The 23,740-nt window shown below is 35.6% G+C and overlaps 1 protein-coding gene across 2 annotated transcripts in view; it reads left to right on the top strand.

The window, feature by feature from the left end:
* The window catches only part of SESTD1 (SEC14 and spectrin domain containing 1), a 142,567-nt gene that overhangs the window by 52,075 nt on the left and 66,752 nt on the right, over window positions 1-23,740 (top strand). For both annotated transcript variants that reach the window (XM_025460349.3, XM_025460350.3), the window contains exons 3-5: window positions 448-556; window positions 13,304-13,394; window positions 17,856-17,969. In XM_025460349.3, coding sequence (XP_025316134.1) covers window positions 448-556; window positions 13,304-13,394; window positions 17,856-17,969 — 314 coding nt within the window. The remainder of the gene's footprint in view (window positions 1-447; window positions 557-13,303; window positions 13,395-17,855; window positions 17,970-23,740) is intronic.

Here is a 23,740-nt window from a genome sequence, read left to right as displayed (position 1 = left end):
TTTGGAATACTATATATATGTTATACAACACAATTTGGCAGATAAACTCATATTTCATACTCATGTTTTCTTATGATATAAAGCTTTTCTTCCTGGGTTGATTGGAAATTTACCTTACTCGTTACTGCTTATAGTGCTAGGCATATAGTAGGTGCTTGATGAATTGATGACGTTAAGAAGCAGACTGAATAGAAGAAAATTAAAATGATAGTTGCTGCGTTTAAGTGAAAATTTCATTGATGAATTTTTTCTCTTTTCTAAATTTTGTATGATTTTGCTATACTACTATAAACATTTACAATATATAAAATAAACAGCTATTAGATAGGTTTTTTTTTTTACTTATATCTTAAATACTATTTGTTTTAGTAACATTGGACCCAAACATATTTATTTAGTGCTTTAGTATCTATTATATGTTGTATTTATATCTTTTATTTTTAATAGGAGGAAAGGACAGACGAAGTGGCCTCATTCTGACAATTCCATTATGCCTGGAACAGACAAATATGGATGAGCTCAGTGTCACCTTAGACTACCTACTCAGCATTCCAAGGTGACTCTAAAGGTGTCTTTTTAAAAATCTTGATATGTTGTTATTCATTTATTAATGATTCCTGTTACTAAGGTATATGTTGCTATGTCACCTCCTTTTATTAGTGAGATAATAATTAAAGACACTAGAATCAATTATTTCTGATAAACACTAGAATCAATTATTTCTGATAAAAGAATTAATGTATGCATTTGTTTTATTTTTTTATTTTTTAAAATATTTTATTTATTTATTCATGAGAGACACAGAGAGAGAGAGAGGCAGAGACACAGGCAGAGGGAGAAGCAGGCTCCATGCAGGGAGCCGGACGTGGGACTTGATCCCAGGTCTCCAGGACCACACCCTGGGCCGAAGGCAGCGCTAAACCGCTGAGCCACCCAAGCTGCCCTATTGTATGCTTTTAATGCATTGGATAATATGATACAGGTTTCCAAAATGTATGCAGTGTCAACTTTTAAGGAACACAAAGATTGAGCATTTGTGTGCCATGCAACTTGAGAAAACATGAGAGAAGTGAATTTCATAAAATGCATCTTTTATTTAAATAGCTATTTCAATATATAGATAAAAATCTGTAAATTTTAATAGAGTGAAGGCTATTAGGAATTCAAACATTTTTATTTTAAAAAATGCAAATGCTTATGTTTTAATCTCAGATCTTTGGATTTTTAATTTTTGTATTTCTTGGGTGAAGGCAAAGCAAACTTTCTTTTTGTTGCTTAAGCCTACCTATCACTTCAACAACAAAAACAAACTCCTAATTTCCTCTTCTATACGTGATATTTAGAGACTGAAGTCTGACAGTTTATTAGAATCATCTGGAGATTTTTTTTTTTTCACAATTCTAACGCTCTCCAGAGATTTCTGATCAAATTGTTCTTGGGATGTCTGCTTATCCCTTAAAGGATTTTAAAAAATCCTTCAATAGGGTGCTTGGCTGGCTCATTTGGTGGAGCATCTAACTCATGATCTTAGGGTTGTGATGTGAGTTTGAGCCCCACCCACATTGGGTGTAGAGATTACTTAAAAATAAAATCTTAAAAAAAAATGTTTGGGGCTCCTGGGGCTTAGTTGGTTAATCATCTGACACTTGATTTTGGTTTGGGTCATGATATTGGGGTCCTGGGATCGAGCCCTGCATTGGGCTCCGTGCTCAATGTGGAGTCTGCTTGGGATTCTCTTTTCTCCCTCTCCATGTGCATATGCATGTGTTCTCTCTCTCTCTCTCTCTCTCAAATAAATGAATAAAAGTCTTTTTTTTTTTGAATAAAAGTCTTTTAAAAAATATCCTTTATAATCCTTTAAGCTGCCCAGATAATTCTTAATTTGCAGTTAGATTTATAAGCCATTGCAATAAAGAATGAGGGCAGATTTGTTTGTTTGTAAACTATAAAGGTGGCAAAGGAGCAAAACTCTCTTATATAATGCTCTTAAACACCAGATAATGAATTTTAAACATTTTAATCAGAACAAACAATGCTTTGTATTCTTCCTGTATTTGCTTTATTGACATAAGAGATTGTTTCATCTTAAACCACCTTGCAGAGTACAGGGTTAAAACTATATTTTAGAACAACTGACTTTAATCATACTTAGTTCTAACATTGGTCTGTAATTTAATGATTCCTTTGCTGATTATTTTTTCTGTATTGGGGAAATAAGTCTTCAAGTGAAAATTTTCAATTTTCAATTTTTTTTCTTTTTTTTTTACTTTCTGGAAAGGAAAGTTAGCAGACCTCACAGTGTGTTACTATTGAATAATCTTCCTAATCCTCTGCACCGAATGCAGAGGATTGTATTATTCACCATTAGGTAACAAACTTATTTGTGGGTAAATAATACTAGCTAGACATACAGCTAACAAATTCTGAAAAAGTATGCATTCTTAGGTGAAGTGAGGTTCTGAAGGAATGTAATGTACAAATTACTGGTAGTCCGTATTATCCATGAAAAATTCCTAAGCAAGGATTAGAGATTTACAAAGTGTTTTATGAACATGCTATGTTTTCCTCTGGTGACACTGGAGGAACATGTCACTGAAGCTGAGTTCTGGAAGACACAGCTTATCATTTAAGTTTGTGATTAAAAAAAAAAAATGCTTGTGGGGCACCTGGGTGGCTCAGTTGGTTAAGTGTCTGCCTTTGGCTCAGGTCATGATCCGGAGATGCTGGGATCCAACACCACGTTGGGCTCCCTGCTCAGCAGGAAGTCTGCTACTCTCCCTCCTACTGCCCCTCCCCCTCACTCAAATGTTCTCTCTCTCTCGTGTGTACTCTCTCTCAAATAAATGAATAAAATCTTAAAATAAATGCATTCTTTTATATACTAGAATCATGCTCAGCCCAGCAGAATGCTCCTATGGTAAGAAGCACTGGGTAACTGAGGCAGGCTAAGGGACCAGCAGTTTCACTCATCTCTTCTTTCTGTTCACTCTGGGTATGTGAGTAGCAAGTACAGTGGAAGACAAAATAGCCTACACTATTGACATTTCTCTCTCTTTTCCTTAATGCTATTCCAGTGTAAATTATGAATCAGCTTCTGCATATCCATACATACCTTCCAGCTAGTAGAGAAGATATGAATTGAAGCCGTGTGAAAGAACTTATTTTAGCAAGGCAAAATATAGATACCTGGATACTTTATTTTTGAAAATTATTTTGCTAGGCTTTAGTCCTCAAATATTTGTGAAAACTAAATTGTTAACCTTCCACTTTTCTGGGAGAGCCTCCTATAACTTTGGTGTTTGAAAACATAGTTGGCAGCTCTGTATCAGTACTTGCCATTTCATTAGAGAGCTAGAGTGTATTCTGAGCTCTTCATTGCAACTTTGGAGATCAATTTATTAGATGTAATCTTTAAAACTGATTTTTCTCCTTCAGAACATCTGCAGTTCAAAACTGCATTTATATTATTTTGATTTAATTTAAATTAATTTAAGTTTTTAGTGGGAGGAGGGATGCGGGGAGAGAACGAATCTTAAGCAGTCCCCACACCCAGCATAGAGCTCAACATGGGGCTCTGAGATCATGACCTGAACTGAAATCAAGAGTTGGATGCTGAACTGACTGAGCCACCCATATCCCCAAAACTGCTTTTAAATTATAATCCCTCCAGCATTTTATTATAAAAAATTTCAAATATACAAAAGTTTTTGTACAGTAAACACCATTATGCCCATCATTTACAAGTCTCCATCATTTACAATTGGACTTGATCATGTATGTATTCATTATCCTTCCCTCTTTCCATCTCAGAGCTGTTTTTAAGTTTGCTGTGTCAGATTATGCTTAGCATGTGTCTAGAAAGGTGTCCTTTTTAGTATTACGTCTTCGTTTTTTGTGTGATCTGCTGTGTCTCCCTGTCTTCTGCTTTTAAAGTTTGACCCCCCTACACTGTGACTATTCCAGGATAGCTCAGCAGTGCACTTGTCTGGCCTCTTCCTTACAGGCCATGCCCCAAAGCGGTCTCTTTTTGCATTAAACATATTAACATTTTGAATATAATAATAGGTTTTAAAAAGTTACATAAAAATAAAAAAACTATTCAGTTTCTTATCTATACCTCATGCTTATTTTTAATGAGGAGAGACAAGGTATGAAATATACATACCTTTTTTAAATTGTGCAGGGTAACCCAGCACAATTGAGGATGGAGGCATTTCCTGATTCTTTTTCACACAGTTGCCTCTAACCTTGCTTTTGTTTCAGATCTTTGATTTAGAGGGCTTAGGAGAAAAGAGGAAGGAGGTTAGGATACTTGTAGCCTGACCTGAATACTAAGTTCAAGTTCAGGCGACTCTTGTCAGTTCTGTGTGGAGTTCAAGCCTAACCATTACTGCCTCATTTTCTATAAAGGGTCAACCATAGGTTTTGATATAGAGTAATAAAATGACAAGTTTGGGCCAGCCTGAGTGTTAAATTTTAGGAGAGGTAAGTGGAGTTTATCTTTTGTTTTCTTAGCTGTTACTATATATTTTAGACATGAACAATAGGATCAGAAACTGGTGAGTCCATAATTAGGAGAGTCCCTAATGGAACTAAAGACAAATCTATAAGTTAATCTACAAATCTTTTCATTGAAAAAGTAAATACTGAGACTAGCAATAAACAGAACCACACAAGTAGGTCATTAATCTCATAACATTTTATTACATATTTTACAATTCTAAATCAGAAGTGTATCCACATTCAGTGCAGCAAATGAGATTTGTTTCAGTACTATTACTGTGATAGTGATGTGCTTATAAGTTACTGAGACTACCTGCTTTTTAAAAACATTTTAAAAACATGTGGCAAAACACATTTCTTAACTTTGTTTTTTCATTAGTACTTTTCTGAGAAGCCCTTATATTTTTATTTTTTTAATTTTTATTTTTAAAAGATTTTATTCATTTATTCATGAGAGACAGAGAGAGGCAGAGACATAGGCAGAGGGAGAAGCAGGCTCCATGCAGGGAGCCCGATGCGGACTCGATCCCAGGGCCCCTGGATTACGACCTGCGCCTGGATTACAGCCACCCAGGTGTCCTGTGAAGAGTCCTTTTGGATTGTTTTTCATATTTATGTCTGCTTGGTGTCATAGCAGTTTATGGTTAAATTACAGTTTGTTATTAGATTGTGAGGTCCTTGAATGCAGAATCATTTTTTATTTATCTCCATGTCCGCAGTGCCAATAAAAATGATTTGGAGATTTCAGCTGTTCATTGTATCCATATTGAAGGAATGAGCCAGACTTAGCAACACAGTGATAGAAATGATCTAAAATGCATTATGAAGGGAAAGAGAACAGCTGTGTATGGTTCTATAATTCTTTAAAATGGTGAAATTATTTGAATTCCATAACTAGTTTTTTAACTGTCAGTATTTTTTTAAGTATAATTGACATATAATGTTATATTAGTTTCAGGTTTACAACATAATAATTTGGAAATCTTATACGCAGTGCTCACTATGATAAATGTGGTTGCCACACAACGTTATTACAATATTACTGACTATATTCCTTATGCTGTACTTTTCATATCTATGACTTATTTCTTTTATAACTGGAACTATGTACCTCTTAATCTCCTTCATCTATTTTGCCCATTGTCCCACTCACATTGTTTCTGGCAACCACCAGTTTGTTCTCTTTATTTAATAGTTTGTTTCGTTGTTGCTGTTTGTTCATTTTTTTTATTCCACATATAAGTTAATCTAATGGTGTTTGTCACCATATAAGTTAATCTAATGGTGTTTGTCATCTCACCATTCTTTGAGTTATTTTACTTAGCATACTAAACTTTCCATGTTGTTCATGGAATGTCTTCCATCCATGCAATTGCAAATGGCAAGATTTTTGTTCTTTTTTTGACTAAGTAATAGTCCATGGTATGTATGTATGTATGTTATGTGTACATACATACACACATTCCACATCCTCTTTATCAGTTCATCTATCAGTGGACAAGTGGATTGTTTCCATATCTTGGCTCTTGTATATAATATTGCAATAAACATAGGAGTGCATATATCTTTTTGAATTAGTGTTTTTGTTTTCTTTGGGTAAAATATCCCATAGTAGAATTATAGCACTGTGTGGTATTTCTACTTTTATTTATTTATTTATTTTTTTACTTTTAATTTTTTGAGGAACCTCCATACTGTTTTCTACAGTCGTGGTATCAATTTATGTTCTTACCAATAGAGTATGAGGGTTCTCTTTTCTCCACATCTTGCCAGCACTTATTATTTCTTCTCTTTTTGATACAGATCATTTTTACTGGTGTGGGGTGGTATCTCCTTATGGTTTTGATTTGCTTTCTCTGAGTACTAGTGATACTGAGCAACTTTTTATGTGTGTGTTAACTATCTGAATGTCTTCTTTGGAAAAAATCTATTCAGGTCTTCTGCCCATTTTTTAAATCATACTACTTTTTTTTGGTATTGAGTTTTAGAAGTTCTTTATAGATCTTGGATATTAGCCCCTTACTTGATATATCATTTGCAAATGTCCTCTTCTATTTAGTAGGTTTCCATTTTGTTTTGTTGATGGTTTCCTTTGCATGCAAAAACTTTTTTTTTGGTTTTTGGTTTTTTTATCCTTTCTCTTGTTAATGTCACATATCACATTGATTTACAAATATCAAACCATCCTTTCATTGTAATAAATCTCACTTGATTGTGGTGAATGATCCTTTTAATGTATTATTAAATATGCTTTGCTCAAATATCTTATTGAGGAATTTTGTATCCATGTTCTTCAAGTATGTTGGCCTGTATTTTTTTTTTTCTGTATTTATCTGGTTTTGGTGTCAGGCTAATAATGGCCTTATAGAATGAATTTGGAAAATTTCCTCCTTCTTTTATCTTTTAAAATAGTTTGATAAGAATAGGTATTGATTCATCTTTTTCCTTAAATGTTTGGTAGAATTTACCTGTGAAGCCATCTTATCCTGGACTTTTGTTTGGGAGTTTTTTGATTATTAATTCAATTTTGTTACTACAATCAATCTGTTCAAATTTTTTGTTTCTTCCTGATGCAGTTTTAGAAGATAATGTTTCTAGGAGCTGATCTGTTTCATCTAGGTTGTTTAATTTGTTGGCATATAATTTTTTTATAGCATCATCATAATTCTTCATATTTCTGTAGTGTCAGTTGTCCTCTTCTGTCCTTTCTGATTTTATTTATTTGAGTTCTTTTTTTTTTTTATTAGTCTGGCTAAAGGTTTATCAGTTTTGTATATCTTTTTAAAGAATCAGCTCTTGGTTTCTTTGACCTTTTCTAATTTTTTTTTTTGGCTCATTTTATTCCCATCCTTATCTTTATCATTTCCTTTCTTCCAACATTGGATTTTGTTTGTTATTCTTTTTCTAGTTCCTTTAGGGTAAGTCTAGATTGTTTCTTTGAGATTTTTATGTTTATTTGAGGTAGGTTTGTATCATTAAAAACTTCCCATTTAGAACTGCTTTTGTTGCATCCCAGAGATTTTGTAGTGTTGTGTTTTTGTTTTTATTTGTATTCATGTATTTTTTAATTTCCTCCAATTTCTTTGACGCATTGGTTGTTTAGTAGCATATTTGGGTTCTTTATGTTTGTATTTTTTCTAGTTGTTTTCTTATAATTGATTTTGAGTTTCATACTGTTGTGATAGGAAAAGATGCTTTATGTGTTAGTCTTCTTAAATTTATTGAGACTTGTTTTGTGACCTAATGTGATCCATCCTGGAGAATGTTCCATGTGCATTTGAAAAGAATGTGTATTCTGCTGTTTTTGAATGGATTGTTCTCTATATATTTTTATGTTTTTTAGGTCCATCTAGCCTAATGAGTCATTCAGAGCCATTGTTTCCTTATTGCTATTCTGTTCAGATAACCTGTCCACTGATGTAAGTGAGGTGTTAAAGTCCCTTACTGTTATTCTATAGCTGTCACTTTCTCCCTTTATGTCTGTTAAAATTTGTTATATGTATTTAGGTGCTCTTATGTTGGGTGCCTGGATATTAACAATTGTTATGTTCTCTTGTTGGATGGATCCTTTTATCATTATGTAATGCCCAGTGTTTGTCTCTTGCTACAGTTGTTCTTTTAAAGTCTATTTGTCTGATATAAGTATTGCTGCTCAGCTTTTGTTTTTCTTTTTTGCTTCCTTCTGTGTGGAATATCTTTTTCTGTCCCTTCACTTTCAGTCTGTGTCTAGGTCGGAAGTGAATCTTTTGTAGGCAGGCTTTTTTTTGTTTGTTTTTTGTTTTTAAATCCATTCAGTCACCTACTGTCTTTTGATTGGAGCATTTAATCAATTCATATTTAGAGTAATTATTGATAGGTGTGTACTTACTGCCATTTTGTTGTTTTCTGATTGTTTATGTAGTCCTTCTCTGTTCCTTTCTTCACTTGCTCTTTAGTGATTTGATGGCTTTCTTTAGTGTTTTGTTTGGAATCCTTTCTCTTTATTTTTTTGAGCTGAAATGAAGAGTTGGACACTTAACTGACTGAGCCACCCTGGCACCCTTGAACATGTTTTATGTTCTTGATGAGTATTTTTTTTAATAATCATCTCAGTCATATAACATATTGAAAATTTATAATGTGCTGTTTTAAAAAATGACTGCTAAGCCAGTATTTGTTTTCTTTGCCATGTAGTTTTTATTTTTCTGTCCTTGCTCTTTCCTTTTCACCTGCTTAAGTACACATCAGTGGATGCCTGCTGGACTAGTACAGTAGCCAAGCTAACTTCTCTGTCCCCTTCCCTCCACTTTCCACACCAAAACAAGATTAATTTCATTGAAACAACAGTTTTATCTTTCCCAGTTTTCTATGACCTCCTCTTTCTTACTGCACAGTGAGTTCAATTCAGTAGCCATTTATTTTGCTGATACCACTGCAGACATTGTATATCATGTATTGCGAAGGCAGGAAAGACTAAGTCTTTGCTCTCAAGGGCAGTCTTTCAGCCTTCTTAACTGCTATGCCAAGACCTTGTATGGTTTGACCTACCTTCTTAGTTAATATTTCTTTGACAGTTATTGTGCAAGGCACTTAGTTTTAAGTACTTGTATTAACTCAGTTTTCAGAATAATGGTAAGATAGTATTATTATTTCTATTTCATAGATGAAAAAGGGCAGAGAAATTAAGAAACTTCCTCAAATTAATATGTGGTGCCTTTGCTCATATTCATTATGCTCTGTATCTGACCTTTTACATTAAGTTTTATTAGCTCCTTTATGAAGATCCTTCCCAGATTCTCCTGTTATCCAGATTTACAGCCCTTGCTGTTTCTGACACTTCAGGAGTTTAATCATGATATGTTTAAAGATGGTTATTTATTTATTTATTTATTATTTATTTATTTATTTATTTATAAAGATTTTATTTATGTGAGATGGAGAGTGAGCAAGAGAGCATTAGCAGAAGGCAGAGAGAGAGGGAGAAGTAGGCTCCATGCTGAGCAGGAACCCAGAATGGGGTTTAATTCCAGGACTCTGGGATTATGACCTGAGCCCTGAGCTGAAGGCACATGCTTAACCAACACAGCCACCCAGGTGCCTGAATTTTTATTTATTTATTTATTTGTTTATTTTGAAAATTTTATTTAAGTTCAGTTAATTAACATATAATGTATTACTGGTTCCACAGGTAGAAGTCAGTGCTCATTACATCGTGTGCCCTCCTTAATGTCCTTCACCCAAGTACACCATCTCCCCACCCCTTCCCCTCCAGCGACCCTCAGTTTGTTTCCTGTGATTAAGAGTCTTACAGTTTGTCAAGGCCATCTGTATTTAAAGCACTGTGCTAAAAGCTGCCAGAATATCAGTAAGATAATATCGTTACTTTCTGGAAGCATGTTATCTAAAGATGATAAATTGTAGACAAGTAATTACAATGAAAGCATAAGTGAGATTAGTTGCCATAATGTAAGTGTAAGCAGAGCTCTGTGAGTAGAAGAGAAGGAATCCTTAGTTGTAATCAAAGAAATTATTGAAGAGCTATCGTGTACTGAACCCAAGAAATACATTGACAGTCTGTTTCTAATCAAAGTGAGTGGGTTTGTTAAGGAGCCTCTCCTCTTAACTCAAGCCACCTCACCCCTGAAAGGCTCTAATGGAGGTGAACAAGGATATTGAATCTAATAGATTTTTGTATTGTTTTTTGATGTAATTATAAATATTAAAAGCAATATAGGAGTTTATTAATATTAGTACTGCAACTCCTCTAACATACCCTTTTATAAAGGACAGAGCATGCTTCTAAATTAAGTATGTTAAAAAATACTTGAAACTATCACTCCACTTGTAGGAATGAAGTGAAAAAAGACCAGTGGGCACATAGATGGCTCAGTGGTTGAGCGTCTACCTTGGGCTCAGGTCATGATCCTGGGGTCCTGGGGTCGATTTCTACATCCAGTTCCCTGCGGGGAGCCTGCTTCTCCCTCCGCCTATCACTCTGCCTTGCCTCTCTCTGTCTCTGATGAATAAATAAATAAAATATTTTTTTTTTTAAAAAAAGAACAATCCTTTCATGTAGTTGAAAGATCACTTGGTTTTGCAGTTTTCAAATAGTATCTTTCAGTTGTGTATTTTCATTACTTGAGTAAAATGTGAGAAAATTATGATTAAGGGTGTTTTTAAGTACCCTAAAAGATAAATTTAGAATACATTATGCCACTAACATTACTGCAGATGGTATTTGTAAGCTTCATTAACTTTTTTGTTTTAATATACAGATTAATTTAGAGTGTGCTTTGAACCAAAAATATGTTATTAGTGTAAAACTTCTTTAACAAAATGGTTGTGTAACCGGTGTTCTCTTGACTATAGTACCAATGAGGGAAGACCTTCTACTGGACAACTCTGGGTGCCTCATTTCCACCTCCTGCAAATTGCCGTAAGGCATTGGTAGAGACCCTGAGTGGAATAGTCAGCTACCTTACATAGGTTGCTCTCTTTTGGTCTTGTATCCTACCTGAGTTATAGTGGTCTTCCTTAGAAATCTTGTTGGCAGGGAACTCCAGAAGTTCCTCATTACCTGATCCTACAACTAGCAATTTGGTGTCAGATTTGCTTCTCCAAGCAAGACTTTGTATTCTCTTGCTCATCTACAGTGATCATTGTATTGCCTCAAATCCCCCTGACAAAGATTACTTAATGAATCCTTTATTTTAAAATGCAAAATCCCCAAATGGAGTATTTCAGCATTTTTTTTTATTGAGTTATAATTCACATACCTTAAACATCAACCTTTTAAAGTGTACAATTTAGTGGTTTTCAGTATATTCATAAGGCCGTGTGACCATTACACAGTTTCATCCATTGGCCCAAAAGGAGATGCTGTACCCATTAGTAGTCACTCCCCATTCTCTTGTCCTCCTAGCTCTTAGCAGCTACTAATCTGCTTTCTGTCTTTGTGTATTTGTTGATTCTGGATATTTCATATAAATGTAATCATACAAAATGTATACTTTTTTGTCTGGCTTCTTTCACTGAGCATAATGTTTTCAAGGTTTATCCATGTTGTAGCATGTTATCAGTACTTCATTCCTAATTTTTTTTTTAAGATTTTATTTATTTGAGAGAGAGAGAGAGCACATGAGCATGGAGGAGGGGCAGAGGGAAAGGGAGAAGCAGGCTCCCCACTGAGCAAGGAGCCCTTCCAGCTGTTCGATCCCAGGACCCTGAGATCATGACCTGAGCCGAAGGCAGACGCCTAGCTGACTGAGCCACTCAGATGCCCCAGTACTTGATTCATTTTTACAGTGAATAATATTCCATTACATAGATTACCATATTTTGTTTTTCTCTTTGTCAGTGATGGAAATTTCAGTTGTTTCTACTTTTGGCTATTAGGAATTATGCTGCTGTGAACAGTTGTGTGCAAGTTTTTTGTATGGACATATCTTTCAGTTTGCTTCATCTTTTGAACAGTTCCCTGTTTCTTTGGAAGCTCAGCTTCTGTCCCTGCCTACTGAGGCCCCTGTTCTTATAAATCTTTAGCAGTACCATCCTCAAACTTGGAACCTCATTGTTGCTTGATAGAATTCGACATCACTTCTCCAAGAACCCTCTTGAGGCTAATGTGAATATTTGGAGGAAGTAAGGCAAGATTAGTTGGATTTAAATCTTAGGAAAGGATTTGCTGATTACCTTTCCTATAATGTATACAATTGATAGAACTTTGAGTGTGGAGAGGTTTCACTACCAAATCCTTGCTCTGCTAAGTGAAACTGCAGTTTCTTCTGCTGTATTGGAGAGAGAGCAGTTGAGATCCTTGCATTGAATTCACTGTATGGGATTTCTGAGTGGTTTAGCAGTCGAGCACCTGACTTTGGCCCACGGTGTGACCCTAGAGTCCCGGGATCAGGACTCCAGGGTCCCACATTGACATATAGGTCAACGTGGGACCTGGTCTATGCCTCTCTCTCTGTCTCTCATGAATAAATAAATAAATAAATAAAATCTTTAAAAAAATCCATTTCATAAATAAATAAAGCAGCTATGTAGTTTGGTCTTTTGCATGGAGGTTTTTTTTGTTTTGTTTTGTTTGTTTTTGCATAGTTGAATATTACTAGAGTAGGCTTCTAGGAAGTGTTTAGTTAATACTTGAATAACTGAATGTGATATGTAGCAGTAACCCACTCCAACACTCAGGATGATATTCTGCTGGTCAGGTATCTGAGAGGGCAAAGGAGAAGGAGGAGGGGTGCATTCAGACATTCAGACATGGTGTATTCAAATTTTGAATTACTGTTAGACCAAATACTACTTCATCTCATTAAATTTGCTCAAAAGAATGGCAAGAAATCCATTTCCAATGGTTTGCTAATAACTTACTCTATTTTCTACCTGTTTGAAATGATCACTTCACAAACCTACTTCTGGCAGGAAGGAGAGGCCAGAAGTTTGTATGCACTTGGCAGTCATTAGTTACCTTCTTCCCTGGGGACTCATTTTACAAATGAAGAAATTGAAAGGCACTTGAGAATGTTGTTTTGATTTCTTCTCTTTTTAAGACATTGACTTTCTGTACTTTTAGAATAATTTTCTTGCCAAATGAGTTTGTAAATTGTCAGTATTTCCTAAAATGAGAAAAATCAAATTGCTTGTAAAAAACAAAGGATACCCTGAAGAATTTTATTAATGACAGTGTAAACAAAACCAAATGAAATTAATGCTGCTCCATATATGATTAAACTATAGGCTTTATTTAGGATTATAAAGAATAAAATATGAAGCCTGTTTTAATACTTTGTAATTTTTCGTTTGTTTGTTTCAGTGAAAAGTGTAAGGCTAGAGGATTTACCGTGATTGTGGATGGCAGAAAATCACAGTGGAATGTGGTGAAAACAGTAGTCTTAATGCTACAGGTAATTTTATTTTTGACTCTTAGGAAATGGTTTTATTTTATAGCAACAGATAAAGTGATAATCGCAAATGCATTTCATTTATTTCACTGTGCCCAAACTTCTCAGCAGTGACGGAGTTCTGAAATGCACACTACTGGAATTTTAAAATTCAATTCTTAGAGGTTTTACTTTGAATAGTAAAATAAATTTCAGACTTATTTTAAAGATTTGTAAATGAATAAAGATAGTATGTCATGTTTAAATAATTTAGTAAATAGGCCATTGAATCTAAAAGTGTGAGATGTTGTTGGACTTACCTGGGAGCTTTTGCGTGCTGTGGTGTCTGCATCATCCCCTGTCTACTCCATTCTGATATCTTAGGAAGGGAGCAGGACTGGTCAAATCCTGTCTGGAAAAGCTTCATGTGGTCTGAGCAGTCTTTTCCTTACGTTCCCTTCTTTTCTCCAGAAAGCACCAGGATTTATGGTACCCTTATTACTTATTTCTAATTTAGAAGTGTACTTGACAGCTGTGTCCTTGGGAACTTCAGCGGCCCACAAACCAGCACTTGATAAACAGCTGCAGTTACAAAGTCTTTGGTCTAATACTAGTCTTTGTGTTTCCTTGTATTCCTCACAGAAAGATCTTGCTATCCTTTGCTTGTATTAGGTACCTAGTAAACATTTGTTGTTTTATTTTAAGGATATTGAGGATGTTTTGACTTGAAATGGAAAAATAAAACATTCAAATAATTTAGAGGCAGCAGATTGCTCTAATGTATCTGGGTTTCCTTAAAAGGGCTTCAAGAGAATGTGGAAGTTAAATAAGTTTAAATAAAAGATTGTCTGATTTATTTATTATTTAAGAAATTTTAAAAGAGATTTTATGTACTTATTCATGCGAGATACAGAAAGAGAGAGGCAGAGACATAGGCAGAGGGAGAAGCAGGCTCCATGCAGAGAACCCGATGTTGGACTCGATCCAGGTCTCCAGGATCACGCCCTGAGCTGAAGGCAGATGCACTCAGCTGCTGAGCCACCCAGGGGTCCCCAAATTGTCTAATTTAGATGAAAGAAAGTGAAAAAGGCATTTCTATCAGGAATACTGAGTTCAAGCTCAGAAATGAACCAAATATAATGAAGAGAGTTGATGGTAGGTCAGTTTGGGGAAAATAGAAATTGACAGTTCTATGGGATAGTGAATATTCAGTTAGGCAAATATCAGTGATATAGAAAGAAAGATCAAGAATTTTAAATGAATTGAGAAATAATTAGTAGCTGCTTTTGGGTTCTGTGGAAAGAAGTATAATTTAGAATTTTATTTTATTTTTTTAAAGATTTTATTTATTTATTTATTTATTTATTAGAGCTTGAGAGAGCACAAGCGGGGTAGTGGCAGAGGGAGAGGGAGAAGCAGCCTCCCTTACTGAGCAGAGAGCCTGATGCAGGACTCAATCCCAGGACCCTGGGATCATGATCTTAGCTGAAGGCAGCCTTTCAAAAACCAACTGAGCCACCTGGGTACCTTATAATTTAGGATTTTAAATGATAACTAAGGAGAATGATTTGTAATGTTTTTTTTTTCCCCCCTTGGGATTATTAGGAAAAAAGGACTGAAGGGATGGGGGACTAGTAATTTTAGTGCCTAAAATGTTGGGTACTATACTAAACTTCCTGTAAATTAATCTCATTTAATTTTATCCTTACAACTTTGGGAAGCAGATTCTCTTCTCCCAGAAGGTCAGCTGAGGCTCAAAGATTTTAAATAACTTCGCCAGGTTCTTGTATTGAACATGGGAAGGAGCCTCAGTTGGAACTTAACGTGGCCTAACCCCCAAGTCTCGGTTTTATTCTTTACAAAGGGTATATTTACCAGTGGGGGATATTGGAGGTGGTTCCCAAATTATCTACCCATTACCTCCTTAAATGTGTGGCCTAAACCTTTATCATTAGAATAAATCCTTTGGGTTGGAAAGGATGTAACCTCCAGAGGATCAGGTTTTTAAGGGAGCACAGATTGGTGTCCCATTGCATTTTCTGTCAGATATATCCTGCCAGCAGTGTTATACCCAGCCTTGAGGATTAACTCTTCTCAGTAAAAGTTGTTAAAATAACTATTAGATGAGAAATCCATTAATTATGATCTTGTGTTCTTCCTTTCATTCTGTCATTCAACTGTGTCACAGATGACCTGTTTGGGACTTGCTGTATGAACTGGACTTTGATCAGTGGGAGTTTTGAAGAACAATCAATGGATGATTTAATCCCCTCTTGCGATTTCTTTTCTGATAGGTATTTTAACAACTTTTGGATTTATTAATAGTTAACATTTTCAGAAGTTGCAGTGGCCTTTTGTTTACTCCTAGTCCAACAGTTTTTACATGCAAAATCACTCATTGCTTATATTTCAGAAGGTACTAGTACCAGTTATTTGGGATCCCAGAGCTTAGTGTTGGCTTTGTTTGTAACTAATATTCTCTAAAATGAGTGGTTTGATTTTTTTCTTGTTTCGCAAAACCTTAAGATTCACTGATTTTTAAAGTAATAATCTTTCACAAGTCTGTATAATTAAATAAACATCAATCTATTTCCTAGCCTCCCTGATAACTTTTGGTACCATTGAGTTTACTTACCTTATTCATATTCATAGCCAAGTCATTGCAGCGGGCACCAGATTTGTTACATGCCCAATAGTGTGTTTAAATTGAAAGATTGCTGTTTTCTCCTACTGCATAATAATAATTACAGCCATAATTTATTATTAATATTCGGTTGTGCCTTGAATGGTATTTGACCCCTAGAATTTGTAAATAAAGTTTTATTGGAACTTAACTGTCCCCATTCATTTATATTTTTTATAGTTGCTTTCATACTACCATGACAGAATTGCAGTAGTTGCAGTAGAGACTACATAGCCTGGAAAGCCTAAAGTTACACTGGACAGGTTACTTTAGTTCTTTGAAACTCAGTTTACTCTCCTGGAAAATTGGGAGGATGAGATCTACTTATTAACGTGAATTCATTTATTCAACAGATATTCATGGAGTGTTTTGTATATGCCAGGTACTACCATAGGCTAGAGAAACAGGAGTGACATGATAGATAAGGTAATTGCCATTGTGAAACTAATATTATACTTAAGGAGTCAGACTGTAAGTAATTAGGCAGATTACTAAATAATATACCAGCAGATAATGGTAGATGCTATGAAGAAAAATACAGTAATAAAAGGAAACTGAGTCAAATGGTGCTACTTTAGATAGGGTGGTCAGGGAAAAAGGGGATGTTTGAGTAGAACTTAAATAAATGGAGGGAGCTTATGTGAATAGGGCAAAAAACATTTAGGGCATTAGCCTCAGCTGGAGTCAGACTTGTTACATTCCAGGAACTGCAGGAAGCTTAGTATGGCTGTGGTAGGCGAGTGAGCTGGAGGGGAGGGGCGTGAGGTGAGGTCTGAGGGTCCATGGGGCTTGAGCTCCGAGGGCTTTCTAGGCCCTGGTGGGGAATTTGAATTTTACTCTTAGCATAAGAAAATGTGAAGAAAGGAGGCCTGTTAAGGGGATATTTAAAAAGGCTGACTAATTTAGAGATGTTAGCAATGCGGGGGATAGAAATGGATAGGTTTAAGATGTATGTTAAAGATAGACTGTATTGGGGCACCTGGGTGGCTCAGTTGGTTAAGCGTCTGCCTTTGGTTCAGGTCACTATCCTAGAGTCCTGGGATGGAGCCCTGTGTGGAGCCCTTTAAGGGGCTTTCTGCTTAGTGGGGAGCCTGCTTCTCCTTCTCCCTCTGCCACCCCTGCCTGTGCTCTCTTTCTCTCTCTCTCTCTCTCTCTCTCTCTGTCAAATAAATAAACAAAAGCTTTAAAAAAATATATGTAGATTGTATGGGGCTTGCTGATAAAATATACATGGAATATTTATTAACTCAGTGAATGTTAACTTCCATTCTTTCTTTAGATAATGTGAATAACCTATCTAGTAAGTGAAATTTGTGTTTGTCAGAGATTAGCTTGTCCTTCTTGATGTTAATAAACAGAATCTGGGCTTCTTTGTGTAAACAGCCAGTAAGAAATTTATTTTGTGAGAAAATTGATTTTACATTATTTGAAGAAATTCTCCAAGATGATTGTGTTAGAAAAAGATTTTTTCATGTAGTAGAAAACGCAATTGTAATAGTTGGTCAATTAAAAATTGTCTTGTAGTTTGGTCTAAATATATCCCTGTTAGAGAGATTCAGTAAAACACAAAAAATAATTTACATGTACTGTGAATATTACATTGTTTATTTGAAATCTTTTCTAAATCAACTTGTCTTTCTAAGTATTTCTTTATTACCATGTATATTTTGAAGTTTGGAGTATTCTGAAGGTCTCTTACTTACTCAATCCAACCATGAAAACCTAGTAATTTATAACTTTAATAAATTATGCATCTTACATGTATAGTTTATAATTACTTTTTTTTTTTTTGTATTTTACAGAATGTTGTTCCAGCTGAGGTGTCCCTTGTCTGTGTAGTGAAGCCTGATGAATTCTGGGATAAGAAAGTAACACATTTTTGTTTTTGGAAAGAAAAGGATAGACTTGGCTTTGAGGTAAATATACTCTATAAAAAAGCAGAAGTGTGTTGTATCTTTAAAAATGGCATTTTCCTGGTATTTTGTTTGTTCATCATCGGATAGTAAGCTGTGCTGGTGCAGTGATGGGTCAGTGCCTAAGCAACGATGAGCATATAATTGACATTCACATACTTGTTGAATATATTATTATTTTTTGTCAAAGACCACAAATTCTTTCTTGTTTTCATTTATACCACTCTTTGTAAACTTCGAGTAAGTAGAACTTTCTATTTAAAAAAAAAAAAATTGCATTACCAAGAGGACATTTAGCTAATACTAGGAAATCCTGGACACTTTGAAATTGAAGTTAGTGTCTGTTTTGTGTGATATGTCATAATTATTTTCAGTATCTGGTTTGGTTTTGATCCATGAAAAAAGTTATCTGTCCTTTTCTATTGACATTATTCTCTCCCTTTCATTTGCTTGTGTAAAACTACATCATCTTACTGTAGATTAGAAAGAAGTCCAGATGGAATACAAATCTAAACAATTCTGTCATATTTTTTTCTGCCACAAACTGTTAAAAGCTTTTTTCATCCTTGATACTATATCTGGTTCGGAGCTGTACCTGGTTTGACATTAGTCTAGCTGCTTCAGCTTTCTTTTGACTAGTGTTTGCATGTGTATCTTTTTCCATATTTGCCTATTTCTTTATATTTAAAGTGGATTTCTTAGTATCCTTGGGTCTTGCTTTCATATCCATTCTGATGATCTGTCCTTTCAGTGTTTAAGACCATTTATATATAATGTAATTATTGATATAGGTGGATTAAAATCTACCATCTTGCTAGATTTTATGTATTTTTTTAGTTTTTCTTCTTGCCTTCTTTTGGATTATTTTTTATGATTACATTTTATCTCCATTGTAGTTTAATATCTTATGAAAAATTTTGTGAGTGTGTGCAAACCCTAAGTTTACAATATACATCTTTAATTAGTGGACTATTACTTTCAAATAATATATCACTTAATATGTAGTAGAAATTACTTAAAACAGTATATATCCAGTACTTCCCACTGTTGTCATACATTTTACTTTTACTATTCTGTAAACACACAATAGATGGCTACTATTTTTGCCATCAGTAGTTTATTTAGAACAATTAAAATAATAGAAGGATTAATTTCATCTTTCTTTATATCACCTCTGGTCTTCATTTTTTTCTTGTAGATTCATCTTTTTGTCTGATATATTCCTTGTATCTAAAGGACTTCCTTTAACAAAATATCCTACCATGCAGGTCTATTGGCATTGAATTTTTTCAGCTTTTGTATTCCTGGAAAAAACCTATTGTATTGTTTCTATTATGGTTTTCAAAGATATTTTCAGTAGGTTTAGACTTTTGTTTCATTGTTTATTTCTTTTAGCACAATAAGTATATCACATCTTTGATTTTTCATTTCCATAGCTTTTGAGGAGAGTTCTCTTATTTGTATCCTTGGTCCCCTTTTTTCTCTGTTGGCCACCTTTAAGATTTTCACTTTATTTTTGGATTTTCATCATTTTTATTATGTCTAGATGTATTTTATTGGTATTTCTTCTCTTTGGTGTTCACTGCATTTGTTGGCTCTCTGATTTGATGTCTGCCATCAATTTTGGAAAATCCGTAGATATTTTCTTTGCCCCATTTTTTTTTTCTTACTTCTAGAATTCTAGTTGTATGTGTGTTAGACCACTTGAAACTTTCTCACCATTCTGGTTGTTTGTTTTATTTATTTTTCTCATGTGTTTTATCTCTTTGTGTTTTAGTTTGGGTATTTTCTGTTGATACATTTTCAAGTTTACTGTGTTTCTTTGTTGAGTTTGTTGATGACCATTTGTTGTAAACTCACTCTACATTGCCATGTTTTTGGTTTGTAGCATTTCTATTTGATTCTTCCTTGTAGTTTCTATCTTTTGGCTGAAATTCCCTCTTTTCTTTCATGTTGTCTTGCATTTTTCTGTAAGAACCTTTAGCATGTGTTACCGTTATCTTAAATTCCCTACCTGATAGTTCCACTCTCTGGGTCTTATTCTAGTTAATGTCATTTGCCTTGTTTAATGATAGTGGGTTGTTTTCTTTCTTGCTTTTTGTATGCCATATTATTTTTTGTTCCATGTTGGATATCTTGTTTAGGATAGCAAAAACTGAGGTAAATAGTATTGTGCCTACAACATGGGCCCATCTTGGTTTTTGCTGGTGGGGCAGGAGAATTAGCCTAGCCAGGAGTTGAATTACTTTGCATTTGTTGTTATTATTTTCCTCAGTGCACCACAGGTTTCACATTCCTCTAGAACTGTTCTTCTGTTTGTTGTTGATGGTGCCAGCTTGCCAGAGACTTTTTTTCTTAGTGTTTATCCCACTATCAGTTTAGGTCTTTCTTTTCTACCTTGCCTCAGAAAAAGCCTGTCTTTGCAATATTGATGCTCCATTAGTGAAAGACTACTGTTCGTTATTACTCAGTGTTTGCCAGAGGCGTTTTTCTGTTCTGGTTTGGCCTCAGTCTGAGCCAGGCTTTGTGACTCTGGGTCTAGGGAATAGGGCCCATTCCCCAGGTTAAGGAGGCCTGTGATAGCTTGGGCTCATCAGATATTCCTCTTTCCACTAGGATACAGGGTGTTTCTTGTCCTTCCCTCCAGCTGCAGTGGGGCTGTGTTTGTGCTCCAAGGTCATCTGGGTTTGCTGCTTTTCCCTCAGCCTGTGAAGGTTTTTGTTCCCTAGAGGAGATAGAGTGAAGAATCTGGGCCATTCTTCAGCTTCATGTCTTTACAGTGGAGGCTGCTGTTTACTTCCCCCAGGCCTGTACTCTGAGAGAGGCTGTTTTTAAGTTTCTTACCTTTACTGTCCCACTCTTTGTCATGATTCCCAGGAGGTCTGTGGAGAAGAGCCCACTGGTGACTTCGAATTCTTCTTGTGTCTGTGCTTCCCAGGAGTTCTGTACTTTCGCGTTAGTTCACATTTGGCCTTTAGCAATTTATTAGGAATGTTAGCTGAATTTTACCTGGCTTGTATCCTGTCTGGCATTTTCCCCAGATAAGCAAGTGCTCCAGCCCCATCTTTTCTTTGCAAGTGTATCCTTAGATTTCAGTTTAGTTGGTTTTCCTGTTAACTTAACTCTCATGGGGTCGAGAAAAGTTATCATTTTTCAGGTTGACTTGCATCATTTTGGTGTGGTAGTGGTGTTGTAGGAATTGGAGCAGTGTTCTTTCCAGCTTTCTACATACTAAGCAACAGCTAGTTGCATTTTTCCCCCTGCTTTTATCTTACACACTTTTGTCATTGGTTAACTTGACTGTGATGTAGGTGTAGTGGAAAGGTGTGTCAGCATTGTGGGGAAGGCAGCCGGGGTTGCTGGTTTCCATTAGGAAAGATATTACCCCAATAGTTTAATGGGAAACTGGAGGAGGGTAGTGGGAAGTTTAATGGGAAACTCCTCTCAGGGAGGAGAAACAGAAGTATAGTGAGGGTAGAGTGTGAAGTTTGCAAGCTGGAGGCCTGAATGTTGCCATGGTGAGTGAGTACTTCAGACCAGTAGGGAGGTCTGCTGTTCATGCCAGGGGCACACAGGAAATGTTGCTCTGAGACAATGCAAAGTGAGCAGAGGCCAGTGGTGTAGAAATTAAATCTGCGAACACTCAGTAGGAGAAAATATTCCTTTTATGAAGAGCCTGTCACATCCTGCTTAAGCATAGGCCTCTGCTCAGAAATGCTGTACTTTGTTGGGTCTCATGCTGTGTGAATTCATAGTGACCAAACACCTTGCATCTTAGAGGATAAAATAGAAGGTAGGATTTCTGTCTGCTTAGTCTGATGTCATAGATTGATGTTTAAAACTCAACTTTGAAAGTTTATTATATCACTGTATTGTTTTCTTTTAGACATGGAAGAGATTCAGCTAGAATATTTTCCCAATTTAAGTAAACACTAGGCACGTATGATAAAGCTTAAAACGCTGATGAGATGAGAGTAATTTCAGATGCTGGCTAATGTACTGCCAAACATTCAGCTATGAGGTGCAGTTCAACATAGTAGTTATTAGGCTACCTAGAGCTGTGTATAATTAAATTCAACATAGATGTTTAATTAAAAATGATTTTCCGTGGTATTAATTTGGATCATTTGGGGTGTTGTAATTAAGCTTGTGTTTTTGTATATATTCTAAATATGTATATATATTTTTTATAAACTTCTATTTATTTATGATAGGCACACAGTGAGAGAGAGAGAGGCAGAGACACAGGCAGAGGGAGAAGCAGGCTCCATGCACCGGGAGCCTGACGTGGGATTCGATCCCGGATATCCAGGACCGCGCCCTGGGCCAAAGGCAGGCGCCAAACCGCTGCGCCACCCAGGGATCCCTATTCTAAATATTTTTTTTTTAAAGATTTTATTTGACAGAGAGGTGAGAGAGAGCTCATGAGCTGGGGGGGAGCGGCGGGGGGAGACAGAGGGAGTAGTAGACTCTGCTGAGCAGGAAGCCTGATGCAGGGCTCCATCCCAGGACCCCGGGATCGTGACCTGAGCCGAAGGCAGCCAGCCGCTTAACCCAGGCAACTCTATGTTCTAAATATTTTTAAAGTATGACTTTGTTATAAGTACTGGTGTTCCTATAAGCAAGAGTATGTTTTACTTCATAGACTTATCCAGAAGAAAGATTTATTACCAGCTGTTGACAGTATTCATCAAGTAAATAGTATTGTTTTAATGACACCTAGTTCTTCCCACATGACTTCACATTTCCTTGCTCATCATCTTTCCTAATTTTTTTTTCTAGATGACTTGATTCCTGTTCACGCCTCTGATGTTTTTCATTAGCTTTTGAATACTCTTCTCTCATTGCTCACCTAAATATTTCCTTATGTATTGTCTTATCTCTGAAATAGGTATCTACTTGACCAGTTTCCCTTTTAGCAATGCAGAGATTTATGTACTTTTGTCCTTCAGCAGCCTTTACCTGGTAGCTTTGAAAGCTTTTGTTGGTTAATGATAGTATCTATAGTCTATCAAATGACAAGATAAAATTGAAGTAGTACTGGTATTAATCTTATCCTTAAATTGGGAGACTAATAATCAAAAGGATCTCTATCTTATTCTTTATTGTTATTGATGAGGATAAAAGTGTTATTTACTGGCCTAAATTGTTTTCTTCTCTTATCTCTTCTTAATACTGCATTTGATTCTGGGTTTTTGCTTTGTTTTGTTTTTGAGGCCATACTAATGTTAAGATCCCAAGACCAAAGACATCCTTCGTGTTCCTCTGTCAGGAGCACCTCTGGTTCCATCTATTATGACTTCTTTCCAGTTTTTGCAGAAAGCAGTCTTCCCTTAGTGAAAAAAAATATTCCCCAGCTGGAAGATACAAACAGACATAAACATTGAAATAATATGTATATAAACACATATACACACATGAATCTGTACTAAGCATGCAAAGACATACAAAGATACTTTTTTTTTTTTAAAGATTTATTTATTTATTAGAGTCACAGAGAGAGAGAGAGAGAGAGAGAGAGGCAGAGACACAGGCAGAGGGAGAAGCAGGCTCCATGCAGGGAGCCTGATGTGGGAGTCGATCCTGGGTCTCCAGGATCAAGCCCTGGGCCGAAGGCAGCTCTAAACCACCAAGCCACCGGGGCTGCCCCAAAGATACTTTTTTAATTCACATCTTGCACACACATTCTTACCATTAAGTAAAATAAAAAATAAACATCTGAGTGCCTACAGAGTGAGAGGTTCAGTGTTAGATTCTTTGGGAATGTTTTATTA

Source organism: Canis lupus, chromosome 36 (assembly GCF_003254725.2).
Source record: "Canis lupus dingo isolate Sandy chromosome 36, ASM325472v2, whole genome shotgun sequence".
NCBI lineage: Eukaryota > Metazoa > Chordata > Mammalia > Carnivora > Canidae > Canis > Canis lupus.
Note: the sequence above shows the minus strand (reverse complement) of the source record. Positions and strands in the feature narration are given on the sequence as shown.